The sequence below is a fragment of the Oncorhynchus keta genome, chromosome 23, assembly GCF_023373465.1.
Source record: "Oncorhynchus keta strain PuntledgeMale-10-30-2019 chromosome 23, Oket_V2, whole genome shotgun sequence".
In the NCBI taxonomy this organism is placed as follows: Eukaryota; Metazoa; Chordata; class Actinopteri; order Salmoniformes; family Salmonidae; genus Oncorhynchus; species Oncorhynchus keta.
This window is the reverse complement of record NC_068443.1, coordinates 27,038,000-27,058,666: the sequence shown is the minus strand read 5'-3', so window position 1 is coordinate 27,058,666 and position 20,667 is coordinate 27,038,000. Positions and strand designations below refer to the sequence as shown.

General features: G+C 48.0%; 1 protein-coding gene across 5 annotated transcripts in view; it reads left to right on the top strand.

Moving 5' to 3' along the window:
• Positions 1-20,667, top strand: part of LOC118402534 (zinc finger SWIM domain-containing protein 5-like) — a 69,553-nt gene that overhangs the window by 36,493 nt on the left and 12,393 nt on the right. For all 5 annotated transcript variants that reach the window (XM_052476954.1, XM_052476950.1, XM_052476953.1 and 2 more), the window contains exons 2-4: positions 17,054-17,410; positions 18,306-18,454; positions 19,008-19,158. In XM_052476954.1, the coding sequence (XP_052332914.1) occupies positions 17,054-17,410; positions 18,306-18,454; positions 19,008-19,158 (657 nt within the window). The remainder of the gene's footprint in view (positions 1-17,053; positions 17,411-18,305; positions 18,455-19,007; positions 19,159-20,667) is intronic.

The window sequence follows — 20,667 nt, the reverse complement described above, 5'->3', positions numbered from 1 at the left end:
GGCTTGGATACTAGCTTTCGGGGCTCGCCAGCTCCAACGCATACATTTGGGATGAAGTACGTCACTCTCTGCTTGTGGCTGGTTAGACATGCAGGGGACTGATAATGTAATTAACGCTATGCAACCCAAATAGACATGTAATGTCCCCTATTTTTGGAGGGTGATTTGCACTTCTAGGACTAAAGCTTATTCTTAGACATTGGCCCGTTCTAAGAAGGCCTACTTAGATTCTCAGTCTATGGACTGAGGTGCAGAAGAGCTCAGCAGTAGGTAGGATAATCCTCCTCCAAAGCTATATGTCAATACTTGTCAGTCTAGTGGTCTGACCATTACTCACCATCTGTCTGTCTGTGTCTGTTCAGAGGGGGAGAGAGGATAAGGTGTGTAGCACATCTAAACTGGTTGGGCCTGTGGCGTGATTTCATTTTTTCTCCCTAGAATAAGAGTGTGTAGGTCTGTGTCTTAAGTGTGAGAGCCAGGGTTGACCTGATTGCAGCCGATAGAGCCGCTCTGTAGTCTACTATCCCACATGCCTCTAATCTAGCTCTGTGTGCTGCTGGCCAGGTCTGGCAGGCAGCTGTAGCCTAGCCCTTGTGTGGTTTTGATGTCAGCACATCTGAAGTGTCAGATACTGCAGAGGCTAATGAAACCCAGTTCGACGAGTGCTTACCGCTGCCTGCTCCCTGCCTCCCAATGCCTCCAATGCCTGGCACGGGGGGGAAAGAGTAGCCAATTAATAGCTACTGCAACAACGTGTTACTGGAGGAGGCTAACTGACTGTCTGCCATGGTGCCTGGTGGAGAGATTGGCTGAGATGATCTTTACTGCGTTTTCACAAAGGAGTTTGGGTCGAAATACTGAAAACATTGGGTTGTGCTGCAAGGTAGTTTTAGAACGGTGTACTCTGCACTGTACGTTGTTATTCTATTGTATTTCCTCTTTCAGTTTGTTCCTATTCCAGTCGTGGCCTGTCAGTGTCATGGCCTTATTGGTTCTCTCTGTAGAGGGGCTGTGTTGCCAGCCGTCCCCTATAGCCCAGCAGAGAGCAACTCTTAACCTCCGACTAGTGATGATTGAATTGCCCTAACCCCCTGATACACAACAGACTAGAACACTGCTTCTTGCCCCTTTCTCTCCCTCTCTACATTTTTCTTCTTCTTTGTTTTGTAATGCCGGATCTTGGCTCAGTGCCCAGTTTCATCCATTGATGTCTCTTTCTCCCTCCCTACTCTGCTCTGTTTGCTCCCTCTGTTTCAGCAAAGACCAAACTCTCCTCTTGCTGTTGCTGTGGCGAGGGAGGCAGCATACCACTTTGGAATGCAAGCATGCACATTCCTACACACACACACACACACACACGCCCAGGAGACATCCACCCACCACCCACCCAACCAGTGCCCTGGCAGCTCTGTAGGTCATTGTGTTTGGCACGTGGCCCTGGGTAGGGGGGTGTCCCACCACCCTGCATCCCCTCTACCCCCTGCCTGACTCCACTGGTCCCTGGCAGACAGCTCCTGCTGAGTAAAGAACGGGGCATCTCTTTTGTTCTCTGTCTGTAGTCAGGCTAAATAGATAGGCAGCTACTGTTGCTGCTACAACCATGCCCAACATGTTCTATTCTGGAGGGCTGTGGGGGGGGGGGCAGGAGAAAGATGAAACAATCACTTTTCATTACCACACTCCTCCATACCCCATGTGGTGCGGTAGTTCAGACTGTCTATATCTCCCCCTTAAACAAATTCCATTTTTTCTTTCCTACCCACAATATCTTTTTTTTTCTTCGAAATAGCAGATGTTTAATCTAGTTGTGGGATCAACCTTTTCTCCCTCATTTCACATAGTAACCCTACCCTGGCTCTCCTCTCCAGGCGATATGTCTGAACAGACAGAAAATCTGTTCAAGGTGGAGCTTCCTGGCATTCGTTACCCCGCAGCATGGAGTTGTTTCATAATCTACATTCACAACCACATTCGTGAGCATAGTCCTCTACTGTGTGTGTGGTGCGTTTAATTGCCTGGTGCTGGTAGTAGTGTGTAGTACTATTAGCTGTGTTCTGTTGTGTTTACTGGAGTGGCCAGTGTTTGTCTAACTGCCGGCCAGGTCCTAGTCTGAGGTTTAAAAACATACATTTTTTTAACAAAGGGGCAGCTAGTCAGCCCAGAGCCCAAACGAAAGCCTTTGTTTTGACTTCCTCTTATTCATTCACTTGGGTAAAGAAAAAAAATGTATAATTGAAAAACATCCTCACTTCTCACAAGGAAGGAAAATAAAAAAAGGTTTATTTTAGCGAGGACCCTTTTGAAAAGCAGGGCATTTATGTACCTGGAGAGTTGTGGCTTTATTGCCCAGCTAACTCAATCAAGGACGGACGGTGACGTGTGCCAAGTCAGGCGGGTCCAGCTGGCACTTGCCCATGCTTTTGTTTTACCATGCCTCAGTATTCAGTCCACGGCAAACATTGTTGTTAGCGTTCACTGTCTTTTTGTGATGGCAACGACCTTGATGCGAGGAGGGAAGGAGGGACTGGGAGGAGGTGAACCGAACAGCCTGTATTCTAACTAAGCCATGTTGATGAGATGAGCCACTGTGGTTTAAGGCACCGGAAGGAAACCACATTGCTCCTGCCTGAAGCTAGTGAGGGTTATTACTAGCTACTAGTCCTCAGACAGCTTAAGTATTTGAAAAAGAGGATGACGACTAGTAATAGCCTAACCTTTCAATAACATGAAAGTCCTCAGACAGCTGAAGTATTTGAACAAGAGGATGACGACTAGTAATAACCTAACCTTTCAATAACATGAAAGTCCTCAGCCTGTCTGATGCCACTTCCTTTGGGGCGGGGCTTATGTCTGTCTGACACTGGCTGGAAAACATCTCCATCCACCACAGTGTGATTGCTATGGGTCTTTAAGCACGGAAGGTTATTACATGCTAAAGATACACTTTTCTCCTGCCATTCTGTCTATTTAATTATTCAGTGGAGAGGAGGCGGGTTCAAGCCAACTCGGAGGAGTTGTTTGGTTGGCCGTCTCTCTGTGCGGTGTCCTCTGGTAGGCGAGGCTCTTTAACCAGTCTGGAGTGCTACTTTATGAATATTCACCCCAGCATCCCTGGTGACCAAGGCACTGTTTTAAATCTACATAATTTGTCTTTAAGTGCCTTTCAGACGGCGTTTTCCTTTCTGTTGCTCTCCGGAACAGGAGCCATGCTTATTAATCAAGCTCTCTTTGTGAGAGAAGTCTGAGGCTGGTCCAAAAGCTACTCAAACGCTCCCGCTGGATCAAGCCAAAGGCCATTTTTAAAGCACTTGTATCAATGTCCATTCTCTTCACGTACAGTTTAAATGAGATACACTCCCCCTTTGCTGCTATAACAGCCTTCACTCTTCTGGGAAGGTTTTCCACTAGATGTTGGAACATTGCTGCTATAACAGCCTTCACTCTTCTGGGAAGGCTTTCCACTAGATGTTGGAACATTGCTGCTATAACAGCCTTCACTCTTCTGGGAAGGTTTTCCACTAGATGTTGGAACATTGCTGCTATAACAGCCTTCACTCTTCCGGGAAGGCTTTCCACTAGATGTTGGAACATTGCTGCTATAACAGCCTTCACTCTTCTGGGAAGGTTTTCCACTAGATGTTGGAACATTGCTGCTATAACAGCCTTCACTCTTCTGGGAAGGCTTTCCACTAGATGTTGGAACATTGCTGCTATAACAGCCTTCACTCTTCTGGGAAGGCTTTCCACTAGATGTTGGAACATTGCTGCTATAACAGCCTTCACTCTTCTGGGAAGGTTTTCCACTAGATGTTGGAACATTGCTGCTATAACAGCCTTCACTCTTCCGGGAAGGCTTTCCACTAGATGTTGGAACATTGCTGCTATTACAGCCTTCACTCTTCTGGGAAGGCTTTCCACTAGATGTTGGAACATTGCTGCTATAACAGCCTTCACTCTTCTGGGAAGGTTTTCCACTAGATGTTGGAACATTGCTGCTATAACAGCCTCCACTCTTCTGGGAAGGCTTTCCACTAGATGTTGGAACATTGCTGCTATAACAGCCTTCACTCTTCTGGGAAGGTTTTCCACTAGATGTTGGAACATTGCTGCTATAACAGCCTCCACTCTTCTGGGAAGGCTTTCCACTAGATGTTGGAACATTGCTGCTATAACAGCCTTCACTCTTCCGGGAAGGCTTTCCACTAGATGTTGGAACATTGCTGCTATTACAGCCTTCACTCTTCTGGGAAGGCTTTCCACTAGATGTTGGAACATTGCTGCTATAACAGCCTTCACTCTTCTGGGAAGGTTTTCCACTAGATGTTGGAACATTGCTGCTATAACAGCCTCCACTCTTCTGGGAAGGCTTTCCACTAGATGTTGGAACATTGCTGCTATAACAGCCTTCACTCTTCTGGGAAGGTTTTCCACTAGATGTTGGAACATTGCTGCTATAACAGCCTCCACTCTTCTGGGAAGGCTTTCCACTAGATGTTGGAACATTGCTGCTATAACAGCCTTCACTCTTCTGGGAAGGCTTTCCACTAGATGTTGGAACATTGCTGCTATAACAGCCTCTACTCTTCTGGGAAGGCTTTCCACTAGATGTTGGAACATTGCTGCGGGGACCTGCTTCCATTCAGCCACAAGAGCAATAGTGAGGTCGGGCACTGATGCTGTGGTGTAAAAATACTTAGGTATCCTTACTATTTATATTTTTGGCTTTTACTTCACTACATTTCTAAACAGAATGATGTACTTTTTACTCCATGCATTTTTCCCTGAAACCCAAAAGCACTTGTTCCATTTTCAATGCTTAGCAGGACAGGAAAGAGAACATCCCTGGTCACCCCTACTGCCTCTGATCTGACTCTCTAAACAGAGAACATCCCTGGTCATCCTACTGCCTCTGATCTGGAGGACTCTCTAAACAGAGAACATCCCTGGTCATCCTACTGCCTCTGATCTGACTCTCTAAACAGAGAACATCCCTGGTCATCCTACTGCCTCTGATCTGACTCTCTAAACAGAGAACATCCCTGGTCATCCTACTGCCTCTGATCTGACTCTCTAAACAGAGAACATCCCTGGTCATCCTACTGCCTCTGATCTGACTCTCTAAACAGAGAACATCCCTGGTCATCCTACTGCCTCTGATCTGGAGGACTCTCTAAACAGAGAACATCCCTGGTCATCCTACTGCCTCTGATCTGACTCTCTAAACAGAGAACATCCCTGGTCATCCTACTGCCTCTGATCTGACTCTCTAAACAGAGAACATCCCATGTCACCCTACTGCCTCTGATCTGACTCTCTAAACAGAGAACATCCCATGTCACCCTACTGCCTCTGATCTGACTCTCTAAACAGAGAACATCCCTGGTCATCCTACTGCCTCTGATCTGACTCTCTAAACAGAGAACATCCCTGGTCATCCTACTGCCTCTGATCTGACTCTCTAAACAGAGAATATCCCTGGTCATCCTACTGCCTCTGATCTGACTCTCTAAACAGAGAATATCCCTGGTCACCCTATGGCCTCTGATCTGACTCTCTAAACAGAGAACATCCCTGGTCACCCTACTGCCTCTGATCTGACTCTCTAAACAGAGAACATCCCTGGTCATCCTACTGCCTCTGATCTGACTCTCTAAACAGAGAACATCCCTGGTCACCCTACTGCCTCTGATCTGGAGGACTCTCTAAACACAAAATACTTAATTTGGCTATCTGTAAAAAAAACAAAAAACATTGTGCTGTCTGCTCTTCTTATTATAAGCTATTTGAAATTATTTTTGACTTTTAATACTTAAGTATATTTAAAACCAAATACTTTCAGTCCTTTTTTTTTTACTCGGGCAGTGTTTTTCTTGGTGACTTTAACTTGAGTCATTTTCTATGACGGTATCTTTACTTTTACTCAAGTATGACAATTGGGTACTTTCTCCACCACTTCACTGATGTTGGGTGATTAGGCCTGGCTTGCAGTCGGCGTTCCAATTCATCTCAAAGGTGTTGGATGGGATTGAGGTCAGGGTTCTGTGCAGGCCAGTCAAGTTCTTCCACATTGATCTTGACAAACCATTTCTGTATGTACCTCGCTTTGTACATGGAGGCATTGTCATGCTGAAACAGGAAAGGGCCTTCCCCAAACTTTTACCACAAAGTTGGAAGAACAGATTCGCCTAGCCTAAACCTTAACAAACAGCCCCAGACCATTATTCCTCCTCCACCAACCATCAGTTGGCACTATGCATTGGGACAGGTAGCGTTCTCCTGGCATCCCCGAAAACCCAGATTTGTCCGTTGGACTGCCAAATGGTGACGTGCGATTTATCACTCCAGAGAACGTGTTTCCATTGCTCCAGAGTCCAGCTTTACACCACTCCAGCCGACGCTTGTTATTGCACATGGTGATCGTAGGCTTGCATGCAGCTGCTCGGCCATGGAAACCCATTTCACAAAGCTCCCGACAAACAGTTATTGTGCTGACGTTGCTTCCAGAGGCAGTTTGGAACTCGGTAGTGAGTGTTGCAATGGAGAACAGATGATTTTTATGTGCTAAGCACTTCAGCCCTCGGCGGCCCTGTTCTGTGAGTTTGTGTGGCCTATAACTTCACGGCTGAGCCGCTGTTGCTCCTAGACGTTTCCACTTCACAATAACAGTACTTCCAGTTGACCGGAGCAGCTCTAGCAGGGCAGAAAGTTGCCGAACTGACTTGTTGGAAAGGTGACATTCTATGACTGTACCACTTTGACACTCACTGAGCTCTTCAGTACAGACTATTCTACTGCCAATGTGTGTCTAATTTTATACCTCTGTCAGCAATGGGTGTGACTGAAATAATAGCCAAATCCACTCATTTGAAAGGGGTGTCCACATACTTTTGTGTACATTGGAGTATGGGTGGAGAGAATGGAGAATGTTAGGTGCTGGATGTGTATAGTGCAGTGCATATTTGAATGACTCCCTCCTTCGCCTCCCTGCCTCCCTCCCCTCCCCTGCCTCCCCTCCCCTCCCCTGCCTCCCTGCAGCATGATACACACTGCTCAGCTCTTGGATTTCAACACTGGCCATGCTTGTTTTTACTGGCACCCATTGTCTATACATCCAGAATTGTAAAGCATTATTGTTGGTTTAGTCTGAAGTTGTCTTTCTCCACTGGCCTATTGTTTTTTGGGGTGTGCCTATCAATACAGGCATCGCAGCTTAATGGGCACTGAATGCATACCACCCCCTGACTCTCGATCTGCCACCCCTGATGACATGGCCCCTGTCTGCCGTGAATGGAGTGCCATGGAAAGGCTCTATTTACCCATAGACCGCCTACAAAGCAGAGGCGCCCTCTGTGGAAAGGAGGACAGAGAACGAAAGAGTAAGAACCTAGACAACATACCACCCAACACTCGTATCATGGCTCAGGCTCACGAGCTCCGTGGGTGTCGTGAGGCTCCTTGTCCATGTCTCATGGACTTTTGTTCACAATGTTTTCTGAATGTTGGGTCAGTATGAAAATGGGGAAATCGATGGACCGATTCCACAGGACTTTGTAGATGGACACAAAGGTAGACAGCGAATTCTGTCTCCATGCAGGCTAGTTTCTACTAATGACCGTCCCTCTGTCTGGGTGGAATTTGGTACTTTAGAATGTGGGTCCATTGAGTGGGCTGGCTTTATGTGTCTCTCAGCGCTAGCCTTAGAGGGGCCGTCACTGGTGAGCTGCTCTTTTCAGAGTGTCAGGGCCATGTGAATGAGTCATGGCTGTCTAGGGATAGGGCCTTTTCTTTGTAAACATAGCAGAGCCAAACTGCATTGTGGTATTGTTTACTGAGCCTTTTCTTCTGCTGCATGCACATGTGTGAACGCTTGACATTATTTGGTGCCTGAATGAGCTGGTGTCCCCCAGGTTATTGAGCTGACTTGTTTTGTTGGGCTCGCTGTTCTCATTTTTACATTGTGGACTCTGTGTTTTCTGCCCGAAGTGAGACTGATATTTCACTTACTGAAACTGGCGTCGTATCAACGAGATGTAAGGTCGGTTAAGTGACTGCGGAATTACTGTTGGAGTGTTTCACCGCAGTTCTAGGTAACCGTGGGGGATTGTGTTCCGAGCGCCATCAATATCCTTTGGCACCGCATATCTTATTTCTGTTCTGTTCTTCCTCTTCCTCCTCCTTCTCCTTCTCTTTCTTTGCCATGCAGCATCTCAGTGGCAGCAGCAGTGGTTTCCAAGGCCCTGCTTCCAAGCTGACGCCTGCTAACCGCTGTTTAGGCTTTGTGGGCAACAATGGCAGGCCAGGCCTCTGCCTGAGGCCTAGACAGACCCGGCGAGAACAAAGGGTCCCTGTGAATCCTGGGGCCCAGTGGGCAGCCGGTGCAGGGGGAATAAAGCAGGTCACAGTAAGATTAAGACTGCACTGTGTGCATGTGGAGGGGAGCGAGCGCATCTTTGGGCTTTTTTTCAGGGTGCGTGCCAGCTCACAAGGCAAGGCAGTCCCCTGAAAGAAAGGAAGGGAGGGAGGGAGGGGTGAAAGAAGACTGCCTAGAGAAGGGGGCAGACAATGGAGGGGGAATAAGGGGAGGAGGGGTAATTAGAGATGCCGCCATTACATTGCCTCGCTTCTGCTGATCTGAAGCCTGTCTTTACAGAACACAACTCACCTTCAAGGTCCCAGGCAGCATCATAATGCATGCAAGACAAAGCTTCACATCAAGCTCCATCCTTTGCTTTCAGGCCCTCTGGTTTTGTCATTGTCCATATGCTATGCTTTGCTTGATGAGCTTTTTATGACGTCGACCAGAAGCCCAATTGCGGATCGCAGACTGCTAGCTTGTTATTGGACCAATGGAGATGTCATCTCACCTCAGTCGTACATCTTAACTGCTGTGTCATTATGGCCGTTGTTGTGCGAGATAAATGGTTTGGCGTGCGAGGTGGGGTGAGGATGAGGTTGGAGTCTCGGCAATCTCCCGGTATATTTAGACTTTCTAAGCTTCTTATAAGGTTCTTGTCCTTCCTTGAAGTTTACTTCTGTTTGTTTCCATCTGAGACTGGTTTACAACTCAAGGTAACTCACTTTTGTTAGAAATGGAGATGATAAAACTGAGTGTATAAAACATTAGAAACACCAGTTCTTTCCTTGACATACACTGACCAGGTGAAAACTATCATCCCTTATTGATGTTAAATCCACTTCAATCAGTGTAGAGGAGAGGAGGTTAAATAAAGATTTCTAAGTCATGAGACAATTGAGACATGGATTGTGTATGTGTGCCACTCAGAGGGTGAATAGGCAAGACAAAATACTCAAGTGCCTTTGAATGGGGTATGGTAGTAGGTGCCAGGCGCACCGGTTTGAGTGTGTCAAGAACTGCAACGCTGCTGGGTTTTTCAAGAATGGTCCACCCCCCCAATGCACATTTCGCCAACTTGACACAACTGTGGGAAGCATTGGAGTCAACATGGGCCAGCATCCCTGTCGAAGGCTTTCGACACCTTCTAGAGTCCATATCCGAAAAGTTGAGGGGGGATGGGCCTCATTGCGCAACTCAATGTTAGGAAGGTGTTCATGATGGGTTTTTGCTCTGTGTATTTGCACAACAAATGTTTTGCTTTGTCAACAGAACACATGTTAACTTCAGTGCCTGTTTGTCTTTAGTCACTTGCCATTCTTTGCACATTTTCACATCGTTGATGGCAATGTTTTGCTTTTGGGAGTTTTATGAAATATAAGCCTCTTAACTGAGCATTATCAAGTTCTGCAGACCGTGCTTCAAGAACAAACACGCCTCAAAAGAGGCATTGTGCCGCTTTGACTGCTCCTTGTCAATCACAACAAGATGGCGGCAGATGGTTTCGTGCGTGCTTGCATAGTAAACAGGAATCCTTACATTTTTAAGGGCATGCATGACAGAAGGCCAACATGCCTTAAAAGATGAACGATCCAGTGTTGGATGGGTGCTTTAGGGGCCATTCTGTAGAGACTGGAGAGACTAGAGGCGGTTGACATGAGCATCGTGGCAGGGTAGTGTTGCGGGGCTGGTCTGGGCTGGCCTGATCTATCAGTAATTGGGGGATAAATGCGGCTTTGTGACCTTTTGGGAGCTGTCAGCTTCTCTTCTGCACCCTAGCTGCCCCTCAGCTAACCGCGGCTCCGTCCCTCCACACACAAGGCCAAGGCACAATGCGAAAGTACGCAAACAAAGGCTGCAAAACACCAGATCTCCATCTTTTTTTATTGTTCTTTTTTTTTTGGCCTTGGGTAAGATGTTTGCACACACACACACACACACACACACACACACACACACACACACACACACACACACACACACACACACACACACACACACACACACACACACAGGAGGAGGAGAAGGCTGGCCAGCTTTCTGTACATACCACCAAGGCCCTGTAAGTGCTGTACTGTGCATTGATTGGAATAACCCGGGTGTTTGTTTCCGAGGAACATTGGATAACTGAAATGTTTTCCCCCATTTGCTCTCTGATTGCACAGCGCCATTCAAGGGGAATTCAATTTACCTCCAACACACAAGGAACCTTCACTGTTGTTGCCCCACTACAATGTCTTAACTTAGTTGGGGAAAGGGGATTGAATATATGCTTTCTCAACTCTGTATTTTGTAAAATTAGCTTTTGTTTAACTAGGCAAGTCAGTTAAGAACAAATTCTTATTTTCAATGGTGGCCTAGGAAAAGTGGGTTAACAGGTCTAGGAACAGCGGGTTAACTGCCTTGTTCAGGGGCAGAATGACAGATGTTTTACCTTGTCAGCTGAGGGATTCGATCTTGCAACCTTTCGTTTACAAGTCCAATGTTCTAACCACTAGGCTACCCTGCCTCCCTCTAGCTCTCATATTTCTCTCTTCCTCTAAGACTTCTCTCCCACCTGCATCTATGAATGATCAGCAGTAGAATAGACTTCAGCCAGGTCTGGTTTGCATCAGGTGCTGAACGACTGTTCTGATCTTCCCCTGTGCTGCGTTGCTAGCTAATGCTAATGCTAATGCTAATGCTACCAACCCAAGGACTAGCCGACAAGCTTAATACACATCACAAGGTAATTGGTAATTGGCTGAGACATCTTATCTTAGATTTCCATAGACGTCAGTGCCTGTGTTTTAAGGGACGCCCAGTGAAAGGGAGTTGATTGAAAAAATTCCCTCTGTTCCATGCCATATAATTGCAGCGAATCAGAAATAAATTGAATGTGATCATGATAAAATGTTAATATTAACCTTTTATTTGAACAGGGTGCCATTGAGACAGTCTCTCTCTCTCTCTCTTTTTTTTCAATGAGCCCTGCACAATACAAACACACACATCAACACAAAATACTTCAATTACAAAACACGATCATAAAACACACACACACACACACACCATCTTCACTTCCAGTAGAGCATTCCCCACATGGCTCCCAGTGCTGGGGCCATAATGGTGCTGTTGGGAAACCGCAAATGAATCAATCAGGCCTTTATCTGATCAGCGGAGCTGGGGCCTTGAGGGATGCTGAATGTACATATACATGCGTGTTGTGTGGAGATGGACTGGTGGGGGGCAGGGGTGGCTGTGTTAACCTCCTTGCTGCTGGAACAGATGGAGGGTGGGCTGGGGTAAGCTGGGCTGAGGCTGGGGTAGGCTGGGCTGGGGCTGGGGTAGGCTGGGTAGAGAGAGGGGGGTCCTAGGCTGTACTGTGTGTGCTGTGTTGGCTCTGCCCCAGCTCCCTGTCTGCCTGCCTGCTTGCCATACAGATCTCCAGCTCAGCCTCCACGGCTGATTAGAGGTTAATGGTTTAAGAGTGGGGAGGGACTGCCCTCTGATTGGTTGGCGGGTCCCGCGTGGGAGGGTCGGCGGAGTGGCAGATGGTGCAGACCCAGTGAGTGGAGCGGGGAGGAAGGGAGCACATATATATATATATATATATGAATGGTGGTATTACTAATGTTGTATGTTAGATAGTGGTGTAATAATGTATCTAATAATATCCACTGTTTTATTGTTTTTGCCTTAATTAGTTTGGGCCCCAGGAAGAGTTGACTTGGCAGCAGCTGATGAGGATCCTTAATAAATACAAATGAGGGGGTTCTCTCTCTCCCTCATCGCTTTCGTTCCCTTTCTCGCTCACCTGCTATGGAAGGCCTCCGTGTATAACCTCACCACTGCATCCAGCGAGCAGACAGATGGTTGGTGGAGGAGTCTAAAAGCCCAGGCTGAGGGAGCTACATTAGCAGCATCCCCCTCAGATGAATTATGACTATTAGACACTGCAGCGTACGGATCAATGAGCTGATCTCCGCCGTCTCAATGTCTTACTGCCTAACTCCGCCTCGTCCTACTCAGACATATCACGACTCGTTTTACCTATAGAGGCTTAAACCAAGTCGCTTGAGATGGATGGATGGATAGTATAAAGTGTAGAGTAAGATTAATGAAAGGAACCCCCTCCCTCCCCTGGCTCAGTCATATTGTTCATGGAGCATCCATATGCAGGCTGCATCCTTCAAGCTCCTCCCCCACCTCACAGCTCTTCCCCAGGGGCAGACAGCCATGTGCTTCTGATCAGGATCAAATCAGCTTTGTGGGGCTGGCAGCGCTCCCAGAACCATACATTCATTTATCTGTTTAGGGGCTTTACCCACCCGGCCCCTCGATTACAACAGAACCGAATAACCAAAGATAAGAAATGCTATATCTAACTGTGTTGCTGTGATGGTTTTGCATATCGCTGTCATAATGAACAAAGCCAGTGTGGTGAGAAGGGTAGGGACGTCTATCGTGTGATATCACAGCCCCAGTAGTGTTCTGGCAAAGAGAAAAGGGAGGTTCAGGGAGCTGGTGATTTACACTGCAGTGTCAAGAGCCTCTTACTGTAGTTAGTGCTGCAGTGACTAGGGCGGGTGCCACGCTAATTCATCTGCACTCTGCTACCCCTGGCCCGGTCTCTGACGCAGGCCTCACCTGTTTTTCTGTAGCCACTTCTCTCTCCGTGCTGTTTTGTTCCGACCCGCACAAGCTTGTATATGTTCCACATTATGCCACATGGTCCCTCCTCCCCCTCACCCCTTCCTGCTCCTCGCCCTCCCTCCCCAACCTCAAATCAGCTGTCCTCTTCTATGCCTGGTTGGCCATGGCATCCTGCTGGGACTCTTCAAGGAGCCAATTGATAGTTGCTGCGGAGTGACAGTCTGACCCATATTAGCAGTGGCAGTGTGTTGATTACTACTGACCGACCGACCGATGCAGCAGTGTCTTGCCTTGTGACTGTACTGTCACCTACACTCCTTTTGCTGACGACCCTCCTCAACACACACACACACACACACACACACACCTCATCTAGAAGAGCATCCGTGTTTACAGGGTCTGGGCCAGGTACAGGCAGGACACATACACACAGTGCAGAAGGAAGGAGGATTGAAAGAAGAGGGAGATTCCATTTCTCTGAGCTTCTAGAGACGGACCATAAAGAAAAGAGCAGCGGAAAGGGACGACAGGATCACATTCAGCATCGTGGCCGGCCAACAAAAGACAAGCCGAGGGGGCGGGGGTTGGGGTGGCTGGGTTGAAACGGGAGCCCCTGGCTGAAAGGCGAGGAGGACCCTTCACATCCATCAGCGGCAGATGCCTGGTTCTCTACTGAAGGGAGATGAGGAGCCACCCTACCTGCCCCTCATAACCCCAGCAGCAGGCTGTGGCACTGCAGCAACTGTCAGATTCAGACACACTGCAGAACAGAGATGGGGGCCTCCTATAGTCATCACCCCCAGCACGGGCCCCTTACTGCAGTCTGCACCCACTCTGCATACACTGACTGACCACAGAGGTGAGAGAGGCCTCTGGGTCGAACTAATGACTCTGTGGAAGACCTGCATAGGTGGAATATTGTAGCGGTACTCTACTTACTGTTGTCAGGCCTTGTGTTTTTTTCTAGTTAAAGAGACCTCTTGATATGATTCTAAACCCCACACACGTCTCTTCTTGTGCAACTGCCAAAGACAGTGATGCCGTCAGCAGTATTCCATGTACGTGTTTCAGTTCATAAGATCACGTTTGTTCTGTAAACAAAACCTTTCAGTGCAGCAGTTCTTTCCTCTCATCAGCTCTCTGGGGGCTCGATCCCATCTCTTCAGAGCTGTGAGACAGAGAATTAAAACACATTAGTCACCTCCTCTCGCTTCTCTGTGTTGTCCACTCTGATGTTGTCCACTCTGATGTTGTCCACTCTGATGTTGTCCACTCTGATGTTGTCCACTTCGATTGCTCACCGTTACATCAAACAGAGCTGCCATAGAGGAGCATGGTGATGAGCTGTAACAGAGCTGACATGAGGAGCATGGTGATGAGCTGTAACAGAGCTGACATAGAGGAGCATGGTGATGAGCTGTAACAGAGCTGACATCGAGGAGCATGGTGATGAGCTGTAACAGAGCTGACATGAGGAGCATGGTGATGAGCTGTAACAGAGCTGCCATAGAGGAGCATGGTGATGAGCTGTAACAGAGCTGCCATAGAGGAGCATGGTGATGAGCTGTAACAGAGCTGACATGAGGAGCATGGTGATGAGCTGTAACAGAGCTGACATGAGGAGCATGGTGATGAGCTGTAACAGAGCTGACATGAGGAGCATGGTGATGAGCTGTAACAGAGCTGACATGAGGAGCATGGTGATGAGCTGTAACAGAGCTGACATGAGGAGCATGGTGATGAGCTGTAACAGAGCTGACATGATGAGCAGAAACAGAGCTGACATGAGGAGCATGGTGATGAGCTGTAACAGAGCTGACATGAGGAGCATGGTGATGAGCAGTAACAGAGCTGCCATAGAGGAGCATGGTGATGAGCTGTAACAGAGCTGACATGAGGAGCATGGTGATGAGCTGTAACAGAGCTGACATGAGGAGCATGGTGATGAGCTGTAACAGAGCTGACATGAGGAGCATGGTGATGAGCAGTAACAGAGCTGCCATAGAGGAGCATGGTGATGAGCTGTAACAGAGCTGCCATAGAGGAGCATGGTGATGAGCTGTAACAGAGCTGACATGAGGAGCATGGTGATGAGCTGTAACAGAGCTGACATGAGGAGCATGGTGATGAGCTGTAACAGAGCTGCCATAGAGGAGCATGGTGATGAGCTGTAACAGAGCTGACATGAGGAGCATGGTGATGAGCTGTAACAGAGCTGACATGAGGAGAGCAAAGTCCTGTTAGTAATGGAGATGACAAAATTTCCCCCCTTAGTCTCTGCTGGGTTCATTAGGATTGTTGGAATGCTTCAGCATAGATGTATAATATTATTAGGTAGGTTAAGGAGATGACATAAGTGTTGTAGGTCTGCTGTGAAATAACTCAAATCCAACATGAGAACCATCATTCTCCAGTTGAGTCTATTCATCTGCTGAAAAACGCAGATAATCAGAAAGAATAGTGTCCCACATCTTTACTCGTTCACTACTTTGTTCCCTTGTTTCTGTCACACTGATATACGGCACCAGTTCTACAAGACTGCCTTGGAAATGGACAAGAGCACACTTGTACAGTACACGATTTGATTGCCGATGCCTCGAAGAAAAATGTACGCGGTAAACACAAGGCCGCCATTTTCTCCGCCGTGAGGTTTCAATGCATCGTTGTCTTTCACCAAATTCACTTTGAACTTTGCATTGTGCTGCGAGTAATTTGCGACACATAGGGGTAGCCCCTTTGCTTTCCTTTTCTTTTATCAAAATGAAAACAGACATCACCATAAACTCCCCTTAATCAGATGGGCCTGTGGTTTTGGCTCTGCCTGAAAGGGCTTGGCAGTAAATTGGACGTTGGATTTCTTTCCCCGGAGAAGAAAAAAAGAACTGGGTAAGAGGGGGGCTAGTTTCTCAGAAGAACTCGTCTGGAAAAGCCTTTTGTGGGACTTGGCAAGGGAACGGCAGGCTTTACTCATGCTTATGAGGCACCCCTGTCTCACTACTCTAACCCTAGCATGAATTGTGTGTGTGTGTGTGTGTGTGTGTTAGACATTCCAGGTCTGTTACAGTTCACTCGCTATGATAGCAGTGATCTTCTGAAGCCAGACAGACAGGAACCCATTTGGCGTTAATTAGCTTAGCCTCGACTTGCTGAGCTCACTAAGTTATTTATATATATATCAAATCCTCAATGGTGTGTGTAGTGTACCCTCTGTCCTGTGTGTACTATGGGTAGTCATGTATGTTACCATAGCATAGAAATGAAATGAGTAGAGTGTGTTTAAGGTCAGAACATACCCCCGACGTGTGTGTGTGACTGTAGCAGGCCTGGTTGCTATGGTTTAGTGTGGTACTGTGATATAGTAATCCATCTCTGTTCTCCCAGTCCCCTCTCTGGGCCTCCCTCCATCATTAATAATTTACCAGTCAAAGTGAGCTGCCAGACTTTCTATCAGACACACACTTCCCTTTCCCTTCCCCTGCTGCATGCGCTCCCCTTCTCCCCTCCCTTTGGCCCTCACAGACCGAATGACTGACTTCAAGCCACAAATATGTCACCAGCTAGCAGGCAGGAGCATTTCCTTTTGAAAAGCTGTTTCATGTGGTCCAGACGTATTTAACTAGTATCAGCTTTCTACTTCACTATCTTATCTACTCCCTTTTTGTAGTGAACTGATAAGATAATCCATTTTTTCCCCCAGTCCCTTTATGAACTATACTCTGCCCTCTCTGTTTGTATTATTCTAAGACCATTGTGTTACGTGGCTTGAACTTCTGCCGTCCCGTGAACTGATTGTGCAATCCCAGAGTGCTTTGGGGTAGATAGTTATCCTTTACAAAGAGAGCACCAATGAAAAGAAAACTCTCACATAGTGCTACGCAGGATGCTTTCTATGGGTTTGTGGGTACGTTGCCAGAAAGGTTAGTTCACCCCTTCATTGCTCATGTGACTTTTTTTTATTTTTATGGTGCTGAGTCACAACTGTCCTTCATCTGAACTAAAGGGGAAGGTGTCATTTAAATGTTGATCAAGTCTGCTGACACCAGTCTTCTCTCTCTGTCTCTCCAGGTTTCCACCTCAGTGGCACGGTCATGGAGCCCGCCTCCCAGTCGGAGCCTGAGGTCACCCACAAGGTGGCCATCAGCTTCGACCGCTGCAAGATCACCTCGGTCACCTGCGGCTGCGGCAACCGCGATATCTTCTACTGCGCCCACGTGGTGGCACTGTCCCTGTACCGCATCAGGAAGCCGGAGCAGGTCAAGCTGCGGCTGCCCATCTCAGAGACCCTGTTCCAGATGAACAGAGACCAGCTGCAGAAGCTGGTCCAGTACCTCATCACAGCCCACCACACAGAGGTGCTGCCCACAGCCCAGAAACTGGCCGACGAGATCCTCTCATCCAACTCTGAGATCAACCAGGTCCACGGTAAGAAAGACACGTTGTTGGACATAACAGAAGGTCCCTCTGTTCACGTTTTGGTGACGAGTTTGTTCACATTTAGCACCGGTGTGTAGATCTAGAACGCCAGGGTCTCAGAGCCGTTAGGACCTACAAGTCACAAGATGGCCACATATTGTGCTTCACACAGAGCCTCTGACAATCCCTTACACTCCTTAGTTTCTACTTCAATCATCCTCTGGTGGGCTTGAACAGCAAGGTCGGCCCAGTCTACCAAAAGCAGCAGCGAGGACTCGGAGGCTTCAAACAGCCTGTATGATGTCTGAGTCTCCCAGCCTGCTGGTGCTTTGCATTTCTGAAAGTCTGAAAAATAGTAAAATGAAGAAAGTCAGTCAGACCCCGAGCCAACGTTCTAACGTTGCGAACTACTTTAGCCTGGCATGACCATCCCCCCTTTTTTCCAGACCTTCTAGTCTGGAAAACAGAGGACCTCAGCAGTCTGCCATCTCTCCACATCACTTTCTAAATATTTACCCACCCCAGCCTCTTAACAAAGAAGTCCATCTCCCAGTTTCCAGGTTGTTTGCTGTGGGGAGTCCGTGCTATGAGTTGGGCCTTTGATTGTGGAATGTGAACGTTTGGATGCAACAGTGCCTTGGCAGGACTTCAGTTGGTAGTTCTAGGCAGATCAAATGAGTGTTGGGGTTGCCTATATGACGCCAACACACCGAGGGTTCACCCTCTGTTCCTGTTCTTTAGGTGTTTGCTTAATTAGAAAAATGTTTAACAAAATCCTGGTTTGATGTCTTATGAGGTTCGTTTTGAGGCGGGATTGATATAAGGCATGTTTTTGGAGCCTAGCTTCTGGTTGTGTGTTTAATTAGTCTTTGGTCTGACATTGCCTTTCTGTGTGTCTTCCCAGGGGCCCCGGACCCCACGGCAGGGGCCAGCATCGATGACGACAACTGCTGGCACCTGGACGAGGAGCAGGTCAGGGAGCAGGTCAAACTGTTCCTGTCCCAGGGAGGGTACTACGGCTCTGGGAAGCAGCTCAACTCCATGTTCGCCAAGGTACGTCTGTCTGTCTGTCTCTGTCTGAACATTCAGTATCAAAATCAATCCCGGATGGGGCCTCCCGATGTGGTCTGAGGCACTGCATCGCAGTGCTGGCTGTGCCACTAGAGATTCTGGGTATGAGTCCAGGCTCTGTCGCAGCCGGCCGCGACTAGGAGAACCATGGGGCGGCGCACATTTGGCCCAGCATCGTCCGGGTTAGGGGAGGGTTTCGCCGGCAGGGATGTCCTTGTCCCATCGCGCACTAGTGACTCCTGTGGTGGGCCAGGCGCAGTGCACGCTGACACGGTTGCCAGATATACTACGTTTCCTCCGACACATTGGTGCTACTGGCTTCCGGGTTAAGCGGGCATTGAGTCAAGAAGCAATGTGACTTGGCTGGGTTGTGTTTCAGAGGCCCGCACGGCTCTCGACCTTTGCCTCCGTACGGGAGTTGCAGCGATGAGACAAGACTCTAACTACCAATTGGATACCACGAAATTGGGAAGAAGAAGGGGTAAAAGAAACAAACATATCACTGTATATTACTGTCAATGGATGTTTTCTGTAGGTGCGGGAGATGCTGCGGATGCGTGACTCTAACGGTGCCAGGATGTTGACCCTAATCACTGAACAGTTCATGGCCGACCCTCGCCTCGCTCTGTGGCGGCAGCAGGGGACAGGCATGACGGACAAGTGCCGGCAGCTATGGGACGAATTGGGTAAGTCCCTCTCACTTTCTTAAATGTACAGTGTAGAGGTCCAATTGACACAGAACACAGTTCTAGATGATTATGAGTGGCTATTAGCCCCTATGTTCTGCATTATAATGCATTATGAAGAGGGTATTCATAGAAATGGTAACTGACCAACTGTCTTATTGCTGCTTGGATATTATTGATTTGCTTCCGTTTTAAAACCTTGTCCAAAGCACTGTGGGTACTGGCAGGTCCTGAAACACAGCTGGAAAACCTTGTCCAAAGCACTGTGGGTACTGGCAGGTCCTGAAACACAGCTGGAAAACCTTGTCCAAAGCACTGTGGGTACAGGCAGGTCCTGAAACACAGCTGGAAAACCTTGTCCAATGCACTGTGGGTACTGGCAGGTCCTGAAACACAGCTAGAAAACCTTGTCCAAAGCATTGTGGGTACTGGCAGGTCCTGAAACACAGCTGGAAAACCTTGTCCAAAGCACTGTGGGTACTGGCAGGTCCTGAAACACAGCTGGAAAACCTTGTCCAAAGCACTGTGGGTACTGGCAGGTCCTGAAACACAGCTGGAAAACCTTGTCCAAAGCACTGTGGGTACTGGCAGGTCCTGAAACACAGCTGGAAAACCTTGTCCAAAGCACTGTGGGTACTGGCAGGTCCTGAAACACAGCTGGAAAACCTTGTCCAAAGCACTGTGGGTACTGGCAGGTCCTGAAACACAGCTGGAAAACCTTGTCCAAAGCACTGTGGGTACTGGCAGGTCCTGAAACACAGCTGGAAAACCTTGTTCAAAGCACTGTGTGCCTAACTGTAAAGCCACCATGGTACATGTGATGTGAGGTATCTTTCTCGTGTGTGTGTGTGCACTGCGACCTGCCCGTTAAATCCCCAAGCGTGTGGCCATGTCCGTGGGTGAGTCGGTGGCTGTGCAGCAGTGCATACATCATGGCCAAGCACTCCCCTCGATTGGGATTGCATGAAAAAGGGCTGGGATCAATGGGGTTTTCAGCCTCCCTGGTATTGATCGGGGCATTTTAAAGGGGTCGATGACTGCAAACTACACATCCTGAGGAAGTTCATTGGAGAGCAACAGTAGAGCAGAGAGAGGTTTGCTGTGCCCCTCCGCATGATAAGCCCCGGCTCAGGGGTTATGTTTAGTTACCGGGGAGCGGCAGGACAGGGCTCTCTGATTGGCTAGGGCTGCCACAGGCTGTCAGCATGATCACCAAAGTGCCCAATCAAAGGTGGTGGTGTTGGAGGGTTTAAAGCGACCGTGCTGCACTAATGGCTGTCAGTGTGATCAGGACTGAGAACCCTTACAAAGTGCTCTGAAACCAGGGTTTAAAAGGAAGCAAACAGAAGGGGGTAAGTTCTGGTCATGTATTACCCGGTGATGGGGGTAGTGAAAGGAACTGAACTAGTTTACCCCTCACCTTCCTGAGGCTATACTAAATACCTGTCACATGTCCAAATATACCCTGGGCCTTTTGTAACCCAGGAGGACTGTGCTGGATTAAACATG